The 19961-nt window shown below is 41.4% G+C and overlaps 1 protein-coding gene across 1 annotated transcript in view; it reads left to right on the top strand.

The window, feature by feature from the left end:
* col23a1a (collagen type XXIII alpha 1 chain a) overlaps nucleotides 1-19930 on the top strand; it is a 114794-nt gene extending 94864 nt beyond the window's left edge. Inside the window, exons 8-30 of the mRNA XM_051072238.1 lie at nucleotides 1752-1778; nucleotides 2740-2766; nucleotides 6862-6921; nucleotides 8521-8637; nucleotides 10377-10403; nucleotides 10542-10568; nucleotides 10704-10757; nucleotides 10864-10923; nucleotides 11073-11117; nucleotides 11229-11297; nucleotides 13777-13821; nucleotides 13980-14024; nucleotides 14174-14254; nucleotides 14341-14394; nucleotides 14569-14643; nucleotides 14745-14771; nucleotides 14860-14919; nucleotides 15010-15081; nucleotides 15180-15206; nucleotides 15317-15370; nucleotides 15489-15575; nucleotides 16273-16311; nucleotides 17162-19930. Coding sequence (XP_050928195.1) covers nucleotides 1752-1778; nucleotides 2740-2766; nucleotides 6862-6921; nucleotides 8521-8637; nucleotides 10377-10403; nucleotides 10542-10568; nucleotides 10704-10757; nucleotides 10864-10923; nucleotides 11073-11117; nucleotides 11229-11297; nucleotides 13777-13821; nucleotides 13980-14024; nucleotides 14174-14254; nucleotides 14341-14394; nucleotides 14569-14643; nucleotides 14745-14771; nucleotides 14860-14919; nucleotides 15010-15081; nucleotides 15180-15206; nucleotides 15317-15370; nucleotides 15489-15575; nucleotides 16273-16311; nucleotides 17162-17212 — 1230 coding nt within the window. The 3' untranslated portion in view covers nucleotides 17213-19930. The remainder of the gene's footprint in view (nucleotides 1-1751; nucleotides 1779-2739; nucleotides 2767-6861; nucleotides 6922-8520; nucleotides 8638-10376; nucleotides 10404-10541; nucleotides 10569-10703; nucleotides 10758-10863; nucleotides 10924-11072; nucleotides 11118-11228; nucleotides 11298-13776; nucleotides 13822-13979; nucleotides 14025-14173; nucleotides 14255-14340; nucleotides 14395-14568; nucleotides 14644-14744; nucleotides 14772-14859; nucleotides 14920-15009; nucleotides 15082-15179; nucleotides 15207-15316; nucleotides 15371-15488; nucleotides 15576-16272; nucleotides 16312-17161) is intronic.
* Nucleotides 19931-19961: the final 31 nt, after the last annotated feature.

Here is a 19961-nt window from a genome sequence, read left to right as displayed (position 1 = left end):
ATCCCTCACCTCCTCCTTCAGCTCCCTTTTCTCTGGTTGCTGTGCCTGATGAGAGGGTGACTCGTCATCTGCTGAAACGTAAACCGCTCACAGCATAATGAGAGCTGTTTGAATAGCTCCTCTCCAAACACCATTATAGGCTGTTGTTTCCTGCTAAAGGAGACCTCAAGCTGGGTCGGTCCTTTAAGAGGAATCTCCCCATCACAGAGGATCTGCAGTAAAAACCACAGCAGGTGTGACACAGACCTCACGGCCAGAGTCACTAAAGTGCTCAAGGGAAATAGGGAGAGATAATAAGGACTTCAGGTTTTGTGTTACAAAATGCCTTTATAATTTCATATTTTAAAATACCAATCTTTCCAAAAAATACTGCATCTGAAAGTGAACCTGTCATGGACATCAAAAAGTAAAACTAAACATATGTAGGGAATGTAAAAAATAAAAAGACATTGAATTTCACCCAGAGAAAAACTTGATACTGACTACAGTTTCCTGTAATTTCCCCTTTAAATAGATTTAAGATGAGAAATATGAATGAAATATTCAAACCCAAGACTTAGAAAACTAAGAACTTTAAAAAATCTCCTATGATAATTACACACCTACAAGAGTAGTAGTCACTTGAATTAAATCTTGCTTCCTCGCCCTGAGCTGAAGCAGAGAGAATAGCAGGAGATCAGCTGCTGCCTGTCGTCATGTGTCCAGTCACATTAACAAACTGGCTCTCCTCTCCACCCTGCTCCTTCCTCAGCGTCGTACACTCCTGAACAAAATAAGAGCTCCAGTCCAGACAAAATGTCTGCTGCACAGAGAAGACATGAGGAAAAGGGGGAACGAATCAGACAGGGAGGCTTCAAGGTCGATAGCATAGCATATATAGAGACAGGGGAACTGAGTGAAAGCAGGAAGAGGGAACGGGTGTGTGGAAAAGGATGGGCAGTTCAGAGAATAGAGACACAAAGACGTTGAACATAAGCGGCGACTGGGCTGTAAGAGGTAAGATCTGCCCACTGCTGTCACTTTTTAAAGAGTCTGTGGCTGAGATCAGAGATGGTTGGTGGCAGGTTTCCACGCAGTCCTCTCTCTCTGTCTCTCCGTCACAGTCACAGAGGGCCTGCAGTCAGTCTGCGGTTTGTGGTGCCGCCACATTTGGCTTCCTTTTGCCACTTGTCAGCAGTGGACAGACCAAGGCTGGCAAACACAAGAGATGGACACGGGGCACAGCACAGCCGAGCTGGCGGGGATTATCTCATCTGTGGTGCCTGGTGTTCATAAGACTATGTCAAACCCCCCAACACAAAGTGTGACTGTCTCACACACACGGTATACTGTAAGTGAGGCCTGTTTTGAGACCCCATGTTTTTAGTTAGTGTTCGTCTAAAACATCTTAAGAGTTCCCCTCTGAGAGAAAGACTGGTGGAAGAACAAAGGAACTTTTTGCTCTTTCAGTTTTATCTCTCAGCAAAAATAGTTTTTATCTCTCAAAGAGGAAAATCTTAAAAGGGATTCTCACCGCCAGCTCATGTCATATGGTCTTCTTATTGTGAAATACACTCCAACAAACAGGACGTGATAGAGCAGTCTCAATGGCACGACCACATTAAGTGGTATTACCGCCTTTCCTTACTGTTTGATCGAATACTCTCTGCTTGACACCAGCTGAAGATGAACTGTACTATGATGCATGCTGCTCATATGATAACTGATTTATCTTAACCAACTGTCTCCGATTATCTCCTCTCCTCCTACAGGGACCAGCCGGGCCCAAGGGAGAAAAGGTATGCCTCAATATGGATTTCACCAGCCCTGCCAGACAAGTCAATGCTCTGGATGGGTGTGTTCTCACAGGCAGAGAGATTCAGAGAAGGCATGAACGCAAGCACACACATACTCACAGAACCTCGCAGGTGTTCTCTCTGTCCGCCCTCCCACGTTCACGTTTTCACTGTGCGCCCCCATCAAATGAGCCATAGATTACATGTAGTTATGTAGGAGCTCATATGTCTCCACACATTCTCACGTCAAGGCACTAAACAGGTTTACAGGCCCCTTCCTCGGGGCTCGATGATAGCCAGATGTTTTTCTCCTGCCCCTGTGAACCTCTGCCCGGTCTAAGATGTTAGCGACCGAAAGAGCTGTGAGAGCTGGAGGAGGTATGTGCATGCGGTCATTTGTGTACACACTGATGAGTAACTTTGTATCTGTGAGTGTGTGTGTGTGTGTGTGCGCGTTTTTGCACTCGAGCGAAAATTGTCCAGATAAGCACGACCACAAGAACAACACAACTGCAGTAAACAGCATCTGTCAGGGCAGGACTTGGTCTGATGAGCGGGGGGATTGCAAATGACGGATGATGCTGAGGTTTGGAAAATTGGCTCCCTTCATGTAATCATGCGAGTGGCGCTGCTGCTGCTGTGATGAGAACATGAACTCCCAAATCCTCATCAGAGAACCGACAGTCCCAAGCACGTGCGCCCCCACACTTTAACTAAACCGATCACATCCTGTCAGATGATTCCAATTGTGGCCTATCAAACGATTTATACAGTGAATGCCGACATCCTGAGCTGGTTTTTGGGGGACAGATGACCTTTGAGTCGCTTCCTTCCAGCACATGAGTATCAAGCCTGTCTGTCAGGGTTGCTCCACAGTAGCAGTATTCTGTTGCATGATTGGTCCTGTGTGCATACACAGCGTTAATAACTGCTGACAATTGTTATTTTCCTGTTTTTCTCACAGGGTGACCAAGGAGACATTGGGCCACGGGTAAGTCATATTTTCTGTCTTTGCCTGAGAAGGTTAAATAAGATGTTTTGACTGTTATATGTTCATTTTAGAAGCTATTATTTCTCCACAGCTGACCTGGCTGAAAAGACCACTCCGTTTAATTGTGTTTTGCTCCCCAGCAGAGCGTTACAATTTAATAATGAGGTTCAATTTAAACCTTCCTCACAGTTTTGTCCTCTGTCTTTGTCCCTTTTTTAATTTTCACCATTTCTCAAGGTCAAGAGACACTTAACATTCAATTACTTTTTCTTTTATCTATGAAAAAAGAATTGCACTCCTGAGAATTTTGTATATTTGCAGCTTCTGCTCACATTTTATATTTACAGAATCAAACGTTAAACAACAGGTCCTCCAAAAGATCATGTCATATCTCATTAAAGCAGTTCAATATGACAACTTCTTCAGATGAGTGAGTTAGATCAGTGATCTCATCTAAAACACTGCATCAAATCAAATGAGTGTGTTTGCAAGTCCTTTAACAGAAACAAAGCCAGCACTAGTGCACTGCACTTCTATTTAACATGTATGCATAATGTACTCATCAGTGCATCTGAACTGAAAAGTGTCAGAGGTCAGCCAGGGGAAACCCACGCCAATACAGGGAGCACATGCCAATTTCACAGAGAAAGGAACAGGGCTGAGATACAATCCCAGTCCAGACAAAGTAACAGACCATCACAAATTGGAAATCAAAGTCCAGGAAGACAGAAATTTTCATTCTTTTTTGTAACATCTGAAAACTGCTCATCATTTCCTTGTTATCACACCGGGGGGGGGAACAATGTGGAAGTGCAGGGAGACAAACATGAAAAAACACGATCACAAGTTTTTGTCCATGCATGTAGCCTTAAACACTCGAGGCAATCTTTAAAGAAAAGTGTGTTTACCCTGTGTGGCTTCCCCCAGCAACTGCACCAACAACACAGCCCAGCTCCTATGATGAGGTCTGAGTTGTCCGCATCCCCAAAGCCAGAGATGAGAAATGATGATGTTAAAGGATGATGGAAATACTTAAACTTCACCATCAAAACCCTATGGTTGGGGCAGTGTGCCAAAACTGCCATCTCCTCTCAACCAAACTCTGTTTTTTTTTTTTTTAAATGTTACAGAGTAACCTCGCTCTGCATCTGGTCCATGTTGTCAGTGTTGTCTTTTCATGTGATATCATTCCAGCCACCATGAGATCTATGTAATTATCTCCCACTTCATTCACTGTGGTTTGAAAATAAGCCCCCTGTGCTTTACATGGTGAACAGCTTGGATTCTTTGAAGAAGTCATGTACCCCATGAATCCTGAATGTTTTCCTAGTTTTATTATGTATAGAATATAATATCAGGTCGAGGTCGCCCTTCTTCACATGCAAATATAACTGAGGAGGATTGCTGAGGTGATCTATGGATTGTTTGAGGTTCAAACCCACAGATCTAAAGCCCTGTTATTTTCATGTTTTTGTCTCTTAAGTTTTCTCCCTTTCCCCTAAGAGGAGAAACTGTAGAAACATTAAAGCAGAACTGATTAAATATAAAAAATAAGTCAGTATATAAATAAGCCATTCAATAGAAAATTCATCTGTGACAAGTTTGACAACTGATTAATTATTAAGTATTTTATGTCAACTTGTTCATTATTTAATCAGTTAAGTAAGAATAATGAATAATCAGTCAATCAAATCATTCAACCAAGAAAATAAGCATTGCATCCCTACATAAAACACTGTAAATTTATCAAACATGTAGAGAGTAAGGCTGTGATAAAATATGGTCCAAATGTATTTTTGCTTAATGTTGGATTTGCATTTAACTTGATACAAACCCAGATATATTTAGATGTGTATTTTTCTGATATATTTTTGGCTGGCAGAGGCTTACAAGTAATGCAATTGATGTAGCCCAACAAAACTGGTCATAATTTGTTTCAAATCATTTGTTTCAACTGATAAAATAACAAGATAATAAAATAATAAGATAATTAACTGTCTATACCAGACGGGAAGTGTTAGCTAGTCATTTGCATATTGACAATGGTCTATCTTATGAGGTTCAAAACTCTGACTGTGAAGTACTTTCTACTACTAAAACATGAAATATTTATAAAAACTACAAATGTTCCACTTAACAGGCTTAAACTCCTTCTGTAGTCACTTGTCTCTCGCATTACCAGCATTCTTTAGCAAGTATCTGTCAAAAGACAAGATTTAGAATAATAATTGGAAATAGATGTGTTGTCATAAATCTTCTGAAAATATTGGCATAACAGAGAGTGTAAGAGTATTGGAATGAAACTGAGTGGCTATTGTTTTATAGCAGAGCACAAATGGAGTGTAAATTTGACAGGGCTGCCCAGCAGAACAATATTTATGGTGCCGCTCAGAGACATTACAGGAATTCCTGATTCCTATCAAGGCGTGAGCCAGTTGATTTCCATGCCTATCCTTCTAGATTTTGAGGTAATAGTTTGTGCAAGAATTAAATCTCTTTGGCACTCTGCGTTACAAAGTTCTTCCAAATGGTAAATATTGCGCTTGGACGAGGCTTCGGCGGCTTTGATGTCTTTGGATTAGTCTGCAGCCCAAAAACCTCAGAATATCGCTTAGAGACACAGGCTTGGTTCAAAATAAACCTTGCAGCTCCTAAAACTACTAGTTGTGAATGATGTTTGGCACTGGGGTAAATTTCATAGATATGGCAAGATAGGTTAGAAAATGAAAAACTGTTGGTCTCTGAATGTGTTTTTAACAGTGATGAATCAAGGTGCTACAGATAAAAGATGGTGAGGTGGGTGGATGGAGGTATCATCCAGGAACAAAAGCTCGGCCGCCACCTTTCCTTGATTTCAACATTGCACTCTGTTTCACCTCTGAACTCTACAAGAAGATAACAGAATATATGTGAAAACAGGAAGTGGCCATGAATCTCTGTCAACCTGTGACTTCCTGTCAAATCCATCATTTTCAGTGCCCTTGTCAGGCTGAATCTGGTCCCACGGCAGGTCATAAACACAGGATAACATGGGTATTAAAATACAATCAGATGTTATAGAACCACTGAAAACATGTAACAAGAGGTCATGTGTAGTCTTGTATCTTCCTCTAAAGCAACGTTTATTGAAAGCCATAAAGCTGGTAGCCATTTTTTCCTAGCCATACTGTTAAATCCATACGGAGGAGATTGTCACTGCATGTTTAGGTTCGCCTGGAAGCTGTGTTGAAAGACAAGCTATGATGGGAGTTTCATCCCCAGCCAAAGCCTCCCCCGGAGCAGCTACAAAAAGGCCATGGTTAGAAGGGGCTCCGAGGCTGAATGGCTGTTTGTCTTAGTGTCAGCCTAAGGTCTGATGAGAACGAGGTAAAGGGGAAGCCCACTGTGAAACAGCCTATTCTCTTTAGAGATGTTTAAGGAGCATATGTGCATGGGGTCTTCATGGTGGGAACGGTGCGAATGAGTGAATGTGACAGTGGGGAAGGAGGAGTATATAGGCAAGAGGAGGAGGAGGCATTTGCGGTGTCGGAAAAACCTCAGCTATCCAGCGTTCACCGCAGCCTGTTAACAGAAACCTCATGAGCAGGCCAGCATCTCTCCTCCTTTCTCTCCCCACTGTCCCCCTCCCACCCTTGTCTTTTAGATCCTCTCTCCATCCTGTCTCTCCATCCTTCCATGTGTTTTTGGAAGGAACTCAACCATAGAAGCAGCACAGTGCCCCGAGCTCTCTGGCGGCAGACAAACTCTGCTCGTTTCAGCTTGACAGACAATCATCACACTTACTGTCTCTCGGCTGGAAAGAGCCAAGCCACCTCTGTTTGGTTCGGTCGCTAAGGGGAGGATGGGAAGACATTAAATGGAACACACACGTGCAGTTAAATACACGTTTGAATAAGAGACAGGATATATTTTTTGAATGGGCAAGGGGCAGTTACAGGGTCTCACTTTTTTAGGTTTGTTGAAACATACGTCTCACTACTTGCAGATGATGTGTTTTTGCTCTGTGCATTAAATTGGTAGAATTTGTAGATGCCCTTTTCGACTATACTGGTACACTAAGTTGCTCACCTTTTCCTTTGTCACTCCTCTCTTCAGGGCCCCCCTAATTACAGCACATATGCAGGTCTGCACAGTAATCAGATTCTCACCGTCAAGGTTTGTCCTTCCCCGCGAGCTGTTCCTTTAGTCCTCCCAGCAGCCACTGCTCTCTGTCAGGCTGCTGATCTGTCACTATCCCTGCGGATAGAGGAGCAAAAACAATTCTTCTTAAGCTCTTCTCTTTTGGCTTCCAACTTCACAGGCTGCTAAACTCTCATTTCTGTTTTTCCTGCAGACGTTGTTTCTCTCCTGTCTGGAGTCTCTCACTTAAATTTGGATTTCTGATCTCTTCACTCATTTATCTCTTTCTCCTCTCCCTTTTATTTCAACCCAACTCTGTGTGCTTCCCTCTTCCTTTCTCTTTGTGCTCTTTTTTTCTACTCTGCCTTTCTTTCTGTCCTTGCCTCACCTCTTCCACCTCAGATGGTCTTTCCTCGATATGACCATGGCTTTCTCTCTGGAGAGCAGTCCAGCAGCTTTCAGAGACGCTTTCTGAAGGTAGACCTCAACTAAGGCATGTGTGCATTTTTTTAACACTTTAATCAGCCTTTCTCACTCATGTACTGATCAGCCATGCATCTTCCTCCCTTCCTCCCTTCTCCTCCTCCGCATCTAACTGATTTCATGTTTGATATTTTTTTGTGTATTAGTATAACTGATTAGGTGAACTTGTTTGTATAGAAGTTCTACAGCGTCCAAAAAATTAGGGAAGCATATTGAAGGATGAACCACACGCATATCAGACAGACTCAAGAAAAGTGTGCTTCTCGTTACAGCGAGAACAGAAGACCTTTGTTGGTGACAGTGAAGTTCTGGCCTGACCTTAATAGAGTCATAATAATTAAATGTGTAAGGAAATGAGGTTTTAGTCTTCTATAAGGCCTTGGTAACATCACTTTCATGAAAGGTTTATTGCCACAACAAAACAGACCATAATGCGTCACATGTCTGTAGAGATGAGAGGGTGCGGAGGAAGTGTCACCATGTGACTATGGAGAGAACACTGGTCCTCCATCCCCTACAGTGGTGAACAATACTTTGAGGGCGTTAATGGTTTCTGTTCAGCATGAACACGAGTGTGGAAGTCATCAGGAAGAGACGTGTCCCCAATTAGATGTAAATTCAGTGATGAAAGGTTCTTTAATATGAGCTGACAGTTCAGTTGTTGTTTTATGAAGCATCAGGAGAAAACAAACTCCTCGTTTTAACAGACGAGGTTGTTCTCAATTAACAGTTTCTCATATGTGAAAGCATGGCTGTGTTACAGTTTGTGACTAAATATCTGACTCACCGGATGAGGACAGCTGCAATTTGCCAATTGCACTCTTCCCTGCCAGTTTCCCTGTGCTGTCACTTTCTAAGTCCCCATCTGTTATATGAGCAGGGACGAGTGGCACATAAAGCTGATGGAAGACTTAACAGGGATTTTAAAAGCAAGGTCTATGTGGTTCATTCTGTAGATTGCATTTAAAATAGTTAAAGCTGCTCTATCAATATTTTCATATAAATGACTGTGTGTAGATGGGTGTTCATAGAGAATCATCACCAACTCTTGTGTTTCCACTCAGTTCTGTGGAGCATTTTAGCATCTTTGAGCATCTTCTTCTGTTATTTCTTTCGTTCATGCTCCTATTTTTTTGTTTTATTCTTCATAAGGGTGACCAAGGCCAGGCTGGACCTGCTGGTCCTCCCGGTCCCCCAGGCCCTCCTGGTCCCAGAGGCCCCCCTGGGAACACAGGCAAGGATGGGCCCCGTGGCCCTGCTGGAGAGCCGGTAAGAGCTTCTCCTTGTGCATCAAAGTGCCACATGTACACACACTATACAAAACAGTGCACACATACACGCCCACACACTCCGCTAAGTTGCTGTTCTTCTCCTCCTCCTTCAACACTCACCCGCTTTTCCTCATCCTCTAAGGTTGCACCGCAAAGAATGGAGTCATTTAAAACACCTCAGTCATCAGGGCCTGCGTTACTCCAATTGTGTTGACCTGGCAGGGTTCGACCGCAGGGTGTGACAGATCGCAAATTGTGTTTCTCTGTGTGTGCTGTGTGTGAATGTGCATTTATATACGTGTATTACAGGGGAAAGGGTCTACACAGTAAATTGCAGTGGACCCATATTCTCATTCTTCCGGGTTTGCCAGTGAGCTGTGGCTTACCTAAAAACTCCCAGAATAGCAACTCTACTCCTGGCCTCATCTGTTTTGTGTAAGACAGCGGCCACAGAGTTCTCCAACACGCCCCCATTTCTCCCACCCTCCCCCGACTGTGTCGCTGTGCACCCCTGAAACAGATATGGCACTGTGGCGAGTTCATGGGCAGTTGCCGGCCTCACCAAACAATAGTTGTGCTCCTTCCCTGAGGCAGTTTATGTTTCTCAAAATTAACTTCGCTTCCCAGAGGTTAGTTCATATGGAGTGACAGCTTAAAGCTGCGGTTTTAAGATGGAGGAGAGGGAAGGAGACTGTGAAGGTAATTTTTGTTTATTCAAGTGAGGGAATGAATGCTCAGTTACCCTCAATTGGCACAGGACAGTAAAGAGACTCAAAGTGAAAAATGTTGGTTTAAGAGTGGGTGAGTTGAGAGCTTATGCAGAACCAACAAGAGGGAAAGCCAGCACAGCTCAGAGAATGACTAAAAACAGGCAAGTCGAAAAGAAGGGGCCTGTCCCAAAACGTAGTTGATTTCAAATGTACTCTCCAAGTTGATTAAAGGCATTGCAAAACCCAAAACAGCAAAACAAAGCAGAGTGGTGCTAAGAGCTGCTCCATGTTGTGGACAGATGTCTGCATGTAGGAGAGGCTGAGCAGGAGAAAGTGAGCAGGCCTGCCAGTGTGGGTGTCCCTGAACCCTTGTCGATTATATCTGCAAAGTGGAAAGAATGACAGTTTCTGTCTGATGTGTGGCTACATTAAGCTGCTGTGGCGGATGTTTGGGTAAATAACATAATGAATATTTGCTTTATTTCAACACATAAGCTCAGGACATTCCTTTAAGTAAATATAGCATTGTATGTAATTGCAAATGTATCTGTCAACTGGACACAGATGGGTGACAAATTAAAGAGGAAACTTGTTGGACTATTAGAATTCTTCAGGTCTGTGGAAGTCTACTAGAGGGATGAACACCATTCCTCTTGAATGGTGTTGTCCAATATGTCACTCATACATTGTTCAAATGTGCTGAGATCTGATGAGCACAAAAGGCTATAGCATATGATTTGCACAGTGTTCACACTCATCTAATCATTCAGTGAGCCCTGGCGTCCTGCACAGAAGCATCTGCATGCAGTTTCTCGACACATTTATTTCTGTTTTGTTCCTTTCATTTATCATCTGTTTGTATGTAGTCCTGCTCTGAGTGGGTTGCTTGACAAACCCAAGACCGTGTGGACTCGTCATGCCTTGTTGAACACTGACATCTAGTGGTCACAGCGGTTTAACTCTTTGACAGAGGTTGTCCTGAAGTTGAGACGTTAATTTTAATACGTTTCTCGTCTGTCCTCCTCAGGGTTTTCCAGGTCGCGATGGCATTGAGGTGAGTGTAGTTCAAATCCAACTTTCCAACTTTCATTTCAAGCAATTTAATTTTTGCTAATGAAGTACTATGTATGTGTGTGGTGCTGATTTGTCTTTCTCTGGATTATTATGATAACCAAATATATATCTGCCTCAGGGACCACAGGGACTGCCTGGGAAGCCGGTAAGTGAATCAGCCTTGTTTCCGCTTACTTGACTTCCCCCTTGTTTTTCCCTCAAACACTCCAACTCTCCTGTCAAACTCTACTGTCTACTTGAGATGGTAACACATCTACTTTTGACATTTATGAACTGACAGGGAGAAGATGGTGAACCCGGCTACCCAGGACCACAGGGTCCTCCAGGGGCAAAGGTACAAATAAGCTTTACTGATCAGTTATGATGTCTCAGAGACAGATTATTTTAAAAGTGCGTCTTTTCATGCATCGTTCTTGACTGTTTATTGTGAATTGAAAAAGGGCGAGGCAGGTATAGGAGAAAAGGGAGAGAGAGGCATGGATGGACTCCCAGGATTAAAGGTAAGAGACAAATATGAGAAGGCCATTAAACAGTGTACACATCAATTATTCATATTTTATTATTTTTCATTAGCCATATTTTTACGCTATATCGAAAAAAAAATTATCTGAAGAGATTAACCATGAAATTGTATATGTGCATCATACAGGGTGACAAAGGAGAAATAGGAGAGCAGGGACCACAGGGACCCATGGTACGTGTATCACCCAATGAGTTACCCCTCTTTAACCATTCAGTTATTGCCTTGTACTGCCTTATCATGTATTATCTTAAGCTGCATCTCCTTCATTTTGTTCTTTCTCAGGGTTATCCTGGTGAGAAAGGCTCCTCGGACATCATTGACTTCAATGGGAAGCTCCTAGATGCTTTCCAGGTGAGTAATGTTAAAGCATCAATGAGACCAGATTTATGGTTGCATGCATAAATTCTACATTCCAAATTATTTCTGAATCTCAAATCAGGAATCAAGCCTATGTCTTCAGTCCAGAAATGGCTGTGTAGTTTGAAACACGTCTGGATTTTTTTTTTCTTTTCTTTTTTTCTTTTTCGAAACCTCAAAACTGAATATGTTTCCTCTTGACAGGCCATCAACACCATCAGTGTTTCGGTAATCTGTTGTTGTGTCTGCATGGTTTTTGGTGGTGTGATCAGTAACTAACACAAAGTTGCATATGAACACAGCTCATGAATATCTGCTCTTTATCCCACCTGCTTCAAACAGTGGATCTGTGTGTTTCTGTGGATGCCTCCTATCCAGAGCTACAGACTTCAGATGTATTGGATGTCACTCTAGAGGCCACATCTAAAGAGTACTACTGAACATGCCTGGTTTACTAGTCTACCAGGCTCTCTTGTGTATTCATTTGGGATAAAATGTACATCCCCAGCAAATATAGTACAGCTGTTGTGTTCTATCAGATAACATGTAGCCTAAAGTTGCATGCTTAATCATGCAGAAAAATCAGCAGCCTTTGTTACATAGTTCTGAGTGTGTTTTCATCCTGTGTATCCAGTGTGCTTCACAAGATACATGGCTGTAACTTGCTATAGGTCAGCATGGTGTATTTTGTGTATGTATTTGTGCTGTTCCACATTACTCAGTCGTTGCACAAGGGGAATGCATCAGAGAGGAGCCCCTCATAGTCACCAGTCTCAGTGTCACATCCCTCTCTTCATACACAAGACCCTTTGACTCTACCATGTACCGTGCTACATGCTAATAATAGATGCCTATCTCTGCAGTGGAGTGTGCATTTTATTAAAAACCACCATGAACCAGCTCCCCTATGACCTGATCTGAAAAGAGCTCCTGCACGCAATGCTGTAGACAGCAGCACGAGATAGTTGCAAAGGAGTCAGTGAGAACATAAACCTGAGATCTTATCAGACGCCTCTTGCCAACGTGGATCAGTTGGCACCAAATCACACACGAGGTCTACACTAGAGTTATGTCCATGGAGCGGGGAACACTCATTGGCCACCCAGTGTGTATTATGATCCATTCACTTGTTTGTGTGAAAAGCTGTATTGGATCCATCTGTGGAGAAATTTTAGGTGATGATGAATTTAGTCTAAAACTGCGCTGAAATTGCTTGTTTTTTTCTGTAATCCATTTTATGGCTTTTAGTGTAATTATTTACATGAGAAGACTTTCCTTTCCGATGGTGGAATATGTCAAATTGAATATTTGTTTGTAAACATCTGTTGCTTTCCATGGCTTTAATGAAGGACAAACAAAAAGTCAGAAAATTGAAGAAAAAAAAAGGGGGGGGGGGGGTACTCGGTATGTACACCTCTGGGAGATAACATGGTTTCCCTTTTTATTACTTCAAGATGGCTGAGGACTTCAGAGGGAGAAGTAACAAGTGTAACATTGTGGATGAGGATTTAAGAGCATGATTTAAGGGACCTGTCACTCATAGGAGACGACATGAGATGAATATGGCATGCATGTGCATGTTATTCTTCATCCATTGTTAGTGTTACATAAAGTCACATGAATGCATTGTTTCTCCTCCTTTTGTCAAACTCATCCTGCATCAAAACAATCAACAAAGAGGAAAATGATGCCAGGCTATTGTGTAGCACAAACCACATTCAGCACTGTTTTACAATCTCTGTAAGATAAAATTGCTTCAAGTTGGTTGCGATCAGCAAAACAGAAAGAACGAAAGACTTCATCAGCTTTGTTTACTGTCAGAACGGCATTGTGAAATCCATCAGCCTCACAGCCTTATTCTGTGTTGGCCCCGGTTCAGGCCTTATGGTAAAATTCTGTCAGTTTTTGTACCATTGTGATGAACAATGACAGTAAACAGCTAAATACTGTGTATACAATACGTCCATGTGACTGTCCTGAAAATGACAGATCTTATTAAAGTGGCTTTATTCAGTATTTTTGTAAAACCAATCACCTGAATATTTGGACCCGCAGAGAATTATCACTAACTCTGCAGTTCCCCTTCTGATTGATGGAGCTTTATAGCTGCTTTCAGGTCTTTGTTTTTATTTTATTTTTTTCTTTACTGTTTGGGTTCACTCTCACAGCTCTCATCAGTAATGATTTCAGTCAAAAGAGGCAACCATTTTCAGCACAAAAATCTCTAAAAACTCACTGTAGTCTCACTGCCCAGCACCAAATGTTACACAAAGATAGACGCTTGTTGAGCATAGCAGCTTAAAAGTATCAACTTGAAATGTGATGACATGCCAGTGTTGTGTTTCCACTGCGCCCTAGTGGTAAAAAATCTATTATTGCAGGTTTAATTATGGTTAGGTTGTAATTCTGTGTAAAATGAGACACATGACTAAGTTTATCTGAATATATGCCTATTTCTGTCTTTTGTCTCCAGGGCCCACCTGGACCACCTGGACCACCAGGCCCTGCAGGGGGAAAGGTAAGGCACTCTCAACTCTCCTGTCATCCTACCAATACACTGCACTGCTATCAGACATTAGTGTTGTTGAAGCAAACCAAAGACGCTAAACATGCTCTTGCTCAGTGTTAAACCCAGTCATATTCATTACATGAGTGAATCTTTTCGTCCTCCTCCAGGGTGAGCTTGGTTTACCTGGTCCAGCAGGAGTTGATGGGGAGAAGGTATGGCTGCAAAGAGGCAGAAATCACACGCAGGCAGATTACATCCCTAATACCAGCATCTAGATATGTTGGCTTGAGAACATTGTTTATATTTTTACTACTCCTAATTATGGTTAACCTGATATTCATTCTTAATTCTTCACCTCCAGGGGCCTAAAGGTGACATGGGTGAGACAGGACCATCTGGCGAGAGAGGGGAGAAGGGAGAGATGGGCCTCTCTGGGCCTGCTGTAAGTAATGACCCATTACAAAGTAAACATGTTTCAGTGACAAGTACATAAACAGCTGGACGTTCATCTCGCTCTTTGTTGGTCAGGGTATGGATGGACAGAAAGGAGAGAAAGGCGACTGCAGACTGGATGACAACCTGGTCAGTGAAACATACACACCTTGGTTTATCATAGATTTGTGTGGCCACAGGCAGTCAACAGACAGAGTCATGGTCCTTTAACCAGTGAATCATCTCTGGCCACACCTTCAGTTACATTTTGCTGATGACAGCTTCCTGCTCCTGCTTGACTCTTGTCATTTCAATGATGCTCAGGTTCAGATGATTTCCCAACCAGGCCCACCTGGCCCACCTGGCCCACCAGGAGTTCCCGGGTCCCCTGGCTCCATGGTACTTAGAGTGCATCACTATTCCAGTCATGGTAGAAACTACTCACATTTGTTATTTTGAACCAGTTGTGTCATGTACTCATAGCACACATTGCTTTTCAGGGGCTGCATGGGATGCCTGGTCCGAAGGTAAGACCCCGTATCTAGTAGAGTGTGTAACAGGTGGAGGCTATACTATGTGTTGTTTGGTGCTCAGTGTTCCTGTGTTCTATTGCAGGGGGAGCCTGGGGTCGGCATAAAGGGAGAGAAGGGGGACATTGGTTCACCTGGACCCAGGGTAAGTGACACTGGGCCTTTATTATCCTACTATAATAAAACATGAGATATGCACACATTGTACAGTGATGATATTGTACTTTAAATGCAGGGATTAGATGGCCTCCAGGGTCTGCCTGGAACTGCAGGGTTAGTGGGTCTTCCTGGTGCAAAGGGAGAAAAAGTAAGAGCACGACCACCTCCATAGTAAGAGATTTCTGTTTTTGATTGTGTGGGTCTTGAATAGAATTATGAATTATTTGTGTGAATGTATGTTTGCAGGGAAGACCAGGAGAGCCAGGACTAGATGTGAGTTTTCTCAATGAAAAGACTATTTTCATTCATTTCATTTTTTACTGAACTTGAAACTGTATCCAATGATAAGCGACCCTCTGACCCATTTGTGCTTCTGTGTCCAGGGTTTCCCCGGTCTGATGGGAGAGAAAGGCGAACGAGGGGAAAGAGGAGACAAGGTTGGTACATACCACTGAAAGAAATCAGACATTATCCCTAAAACATGACATACATGTATCTGAAGTTAACTGCATTGTGTGATATGTTTATGAGTGCATCTGTCTTCTTCACGTTCAGGGTGACAGGGGAGCGGTGGGAAAGAGAGGTCTGAAGGGCCAGAAGGGAGAGCAGGGCCCTCCAGGCTTGGACCAGCCTTGTCCTGTGGTACATTAACACACACATGCAAACATGCTGCAGCACTGCACATTTAAACTGATCCCCCACTTTCCTCTACCTTTCACACAATCAGTACTTCCCTACTTTTCTGCTCTCTGCGCAGTTTCTGTCGTTTTCCATGTTTTCTTTTGAGTTTCTTCCTCAATGCTGTGAATGTGTAACTTGGCTCTTGCTGACAGGGCTGTGATGAGACTAAAGGTCTGTCTGTGGAGGCGGGGCTTTCTTCTCCTCCAGCTCCTCCTCTTCCTCCTTCTGGCCCTGAGGCCCCCTGTCCTGTGGTACAGTATCCCTGCCTCCTTTCTCCTTTCCGACACTATTTATGCATCTACTGCTGCTATTTTCTAGTCAAACTCTCTTCTCTCAAACTCTGTTATGCATGTGCTCTCAGACACCAGTCCATACTTCTTGTAGTTCTACTTCAGTATTCACAGATAATCAACTGGATGTTTTGGCGCTTTGACCTTTTTTCTATTGTGTCATAAATATGTATTATTCAATTCTCAGCCTCCAACATTTCTCTATTTTATAAGTGTAGTTTGTTCATAAGGAGTGCAGGCATCAAGCATTATAGCAGTTTTCATTGATATTTAAATCAGATGACTGCAGAACTATTAAGTGTGTTTAACAAGGCACTGCTTGATATTTTCTGGCTTTTTAACTCCCCACTGCTCTTCTCTCCCTGCAGGGACAAGATGGGCTGCCCATACCAGGCTGCTGGCACAAGGTGAGTGTGAAGTTGTAATACATTAAAAAATATATATATACATATTGTGAACTAATGAAATTACTAGCTTTTGATTAAGACACAGCAGCAGGCATGGTTAGAGAATAGCTAACAGTCAAAGCATACATACTCATTTTTACTCATAGATTGTCAGCATTGAATTCATTGCTTGACTCTGATTTGACACAGGGACATTTTGTAAGTATATTACAGTGTGTGAGCTTGTAATTGTGAAGGATGAGTATCTGAAGTCATTTTGTCATTTTGGCTTAATGTATTACAGTGGGCTTATGTTTGGATCTTGGTTTGGTTTACTACTAATAATCAATCCCTGCTTTTCTTCTTTTGCAGTGATGACTAACCCACAGCATGGAATCTGTACATATTGATCTGGTATATATTGCAATTGAATACTACAACAAACAACCTGCTCCCTTTTTCCCTTTTTTATAAAAACGTTTATATAATATATTGAGATTTTTTTTTTACAAGGACATTTTTTGAGTCTACAGTATTAAGAAAACTTTTTAAAACTAGAGATCCAGTGTTGTTGAGAATGCAGCCGTGCTTTTGAAGACAAGAAACTGAACTGGCAGGAGGACTCTCACTTTGAAGGACAGTCCAGATGACAATGTTGGAGTGGAAAGAGTGCCTTACTAACAAAGTCTGACTTGCTGCCTGATTGTAATCATGAACGCTGTTTGGGAATGACGGTGTGTGTGTGTGTGTGTGTGTGTACACTCATCCAGTCTCACGGAAGGATGGATGAATGGATAAGATGGACAGATCTCTTGGCAGATGGAGAAGTGTGGGTCAGTACTCTCTTCTCCTCTCTGTGTTTTCCCGAAAGGAGGAGATGGCGAGGCAGAAGCTCAAACGCAAGCGTCTCTCTCAGCCCTGAAGTAGGGGGAGGGTTTGTGCGGGGCCTGGTGGAGAAAGGACACGTTGACAGGCAGAGAGCGCGAGGGGCAAATTGGCCTTTATGAAGCATAGAGAGAGCCATGTAATGCCTCAGTGTCACACTGAACACTCAGATCCTCCGTTATGGAAACTCTCCAGGAGGGGGCAACGGAGAATACTGCGTTATCACATTCACCTGGGAAGAGAAGACACATGAGTGGCTGATGATGTTATGCAAATAGCTTGATATCCAGTGGAAATTGTTTGGGAGTCCATGATGTCACTGGCACATAAGGAAGGATTTACTGCACAGGTATATTGAACATGTTATGGTGATCTCTTCTATGGTTCTTTTGTAAAGGTTTTCACTAATTAAATGCATGATCATAACAAGGCACAGTGTTGTTTAGCATCCTGACAGCTTTTATGACTTGTGGTCCCTCATTGAAACCTCAAATGATGGTAGATTCATTTTCATTTGCAATAAGCAGTCTTTAATCATCTTTCCATTTGAACAAGCCACTCAAAAAAGTCAGTGAGTCTACCTTTTTTTACGACTTACACTTTGCAGCAGTGGTGACTCGTTTGTTGTTTTGTTTTATTCCGTTTTATTCTTATCTAATTTTATCCAGTTACATTTTGCATTCCGGTGCATTGACATGTTTGTGGAATAGTGAAACTTCAAGACCAGATTTGAAGGAACCATTTACAGTTTTCATGTTAAACTGGTGTTTCAGTGTTTCAACCAGGGAGTTGATCAGCTCCAACATTAGTTGCCTTAACAAGTGATTGCCAATCAATTTTTTTTCTTAATCATTTTCAGTGTGACTGATCATTACCTTTTAATCACAGATGAAGATGAAGTTTAGTTATTGTTGCCAGTTTTACTGTTGTAAGTTCTTGCTGCTGACTTAAATGTGTGTTGTTTGTTTGATATTTTTGAACCAATATCGGTCATTTGGACTGAAGGACTAACAGACTAAAGTATGAAATTTGAAACAAATGTATACACAAGCATTGATTTTGTTTTGTTTTGTTTTATTTCTACATTTTGGTAATTATTCATTGTAATTCAGCAATACACCTTAGCACAGTGGTTTACAACTGTTACTTACCATTCATTTTTTGTGTGTGCTTTCTTTCAGTTATCACATCAAGTTTTAGTCTTTGTAATACATTTTTCTCAGATGGAATAATTTCTTGGTGCTTAAATTCTTTTTTTCTCTTATGTGCCTGTTTAAAGCTCTACTTTGCATACACATGCAAACTATGGTTGGCAAAACTATACACATGTACACAGACTTCACTGATGTACTATTTTCAAATATTTGGCTATGTGTGTACAGAACAAAGATTACATGGAATCATTTGGTTCTGTTTACATATGTAGAAATACATTTACATTAAGGGGAATTGTATATTCTACACTGATATTAGGCGCACTTTTGATACAACGTGAATAAATAAAAAGTTATCCTTTTTAAGGCAGACTACATGTTCAGATTAATCGCTAGTCATGTCTGACTAGCATTTCTTTGTTAGCCTGAATATGAACAATGACAATATTGTATTGGTCGATTAACTTAAGTCACCATCAGCTTGCAGGCTGCTAAACATTTCTAATTCCACTTTTTGCTGACAACCACAACATCAAGTAACATTTTGACACTCTTAATGTTTATTTTTGGTATGATTTTAGACTGGATCTTCAGATTAATCAGGGAAAAAAATGGATGTGATGTGTGAAAAAGTGAAAATGGAATTTGCTATTCCAATTAGAGAAATTTGTTTAAAGGGCGGTTTAGTAGAAGGATAATGGTGTAAGTTAAGTACAGAAAACACAGTACATTGGTAATACTGACTTCTTCTTTGTAATTAAAAATATCCACTAGCTGACCTGTAAACTGTCATGTTGTAATAATGGACACATTTTCAGTGGTAGTTCCTGTTTAGGTGTAAAATGACAATGTGCAACATCTCGGATCTGTTTGATTTTTGTAAAGATCCTTTTATGTTACATCTGCAAAGTGGTAAAGTTGCATTACTGACATCACACAAAACAATTTCCATATCAGTAGTAGGATAAACTTAATGTCCTGCTCTTTTTTTTGTTTGTTTGTTTTTTTTTACTTCAGAAGGGGTTTGTAAGAAAGGTCAGTGCATCATATATTAAATCTATACAGTACAACTTGTTTATGAAGTTAAAGGTATTCTAGAAATGTTTTCTACGAAACAAAAATCTGTAAATGAGTTGCATATCATTAAGCTAAGACAGAATATCTGACATACAAACTTGATTTGAGAATCGTATTGAGTCAGAAATTATATTGAGAGCAGGATGGTTTGACTGCAAATCACACAGGTGTTGGCATTATTTTACTGGAAGCTGATGGATATCTGTCACTTAACATTATTACATGTGTTTATTTCTTTTGCAGATTCTGTCAGTTTCAGTTTTAAGGCTTAATGAAGTCAATGAATGGGACAATATCTGAGTACAGTTTGGTGTTTTAGCAAATCATATATCACAGTATTAGCTTGACTTTGTGAGAATGTTTTTCGGTTGTGTATTTGGTTGTAAAAGAATTAAGCTATTTTTGTAATTACTTGTCTAAATATGTATAACTTGAAATCTGGTTAACTAAACATGTAGACTGAAATAAATGCTCTGGTTTTATGGTTTCTAGTCCATTAAATCATATGTAATCATGTAAGATTACTTTGTTTCCTTTATTTAATTGTTAATATAT

Source organism: Lates calcarifer, linkage group LG8, assembly GCF_001640805.2.
Source record: "Lates calcarifer isolate ASB-BC8 linkage group LG8, TLL_Latcal_v3, whole genome shotgun sequence".
Lineage (NCBI taxonomy): Eukaryota > Metazoa > Chordata > Actinopteri > Centropomidae > Lates > Lates calcarifer.
This window is presented reverse-complemented; position numbering and strand designations above follow the sequence as displayed.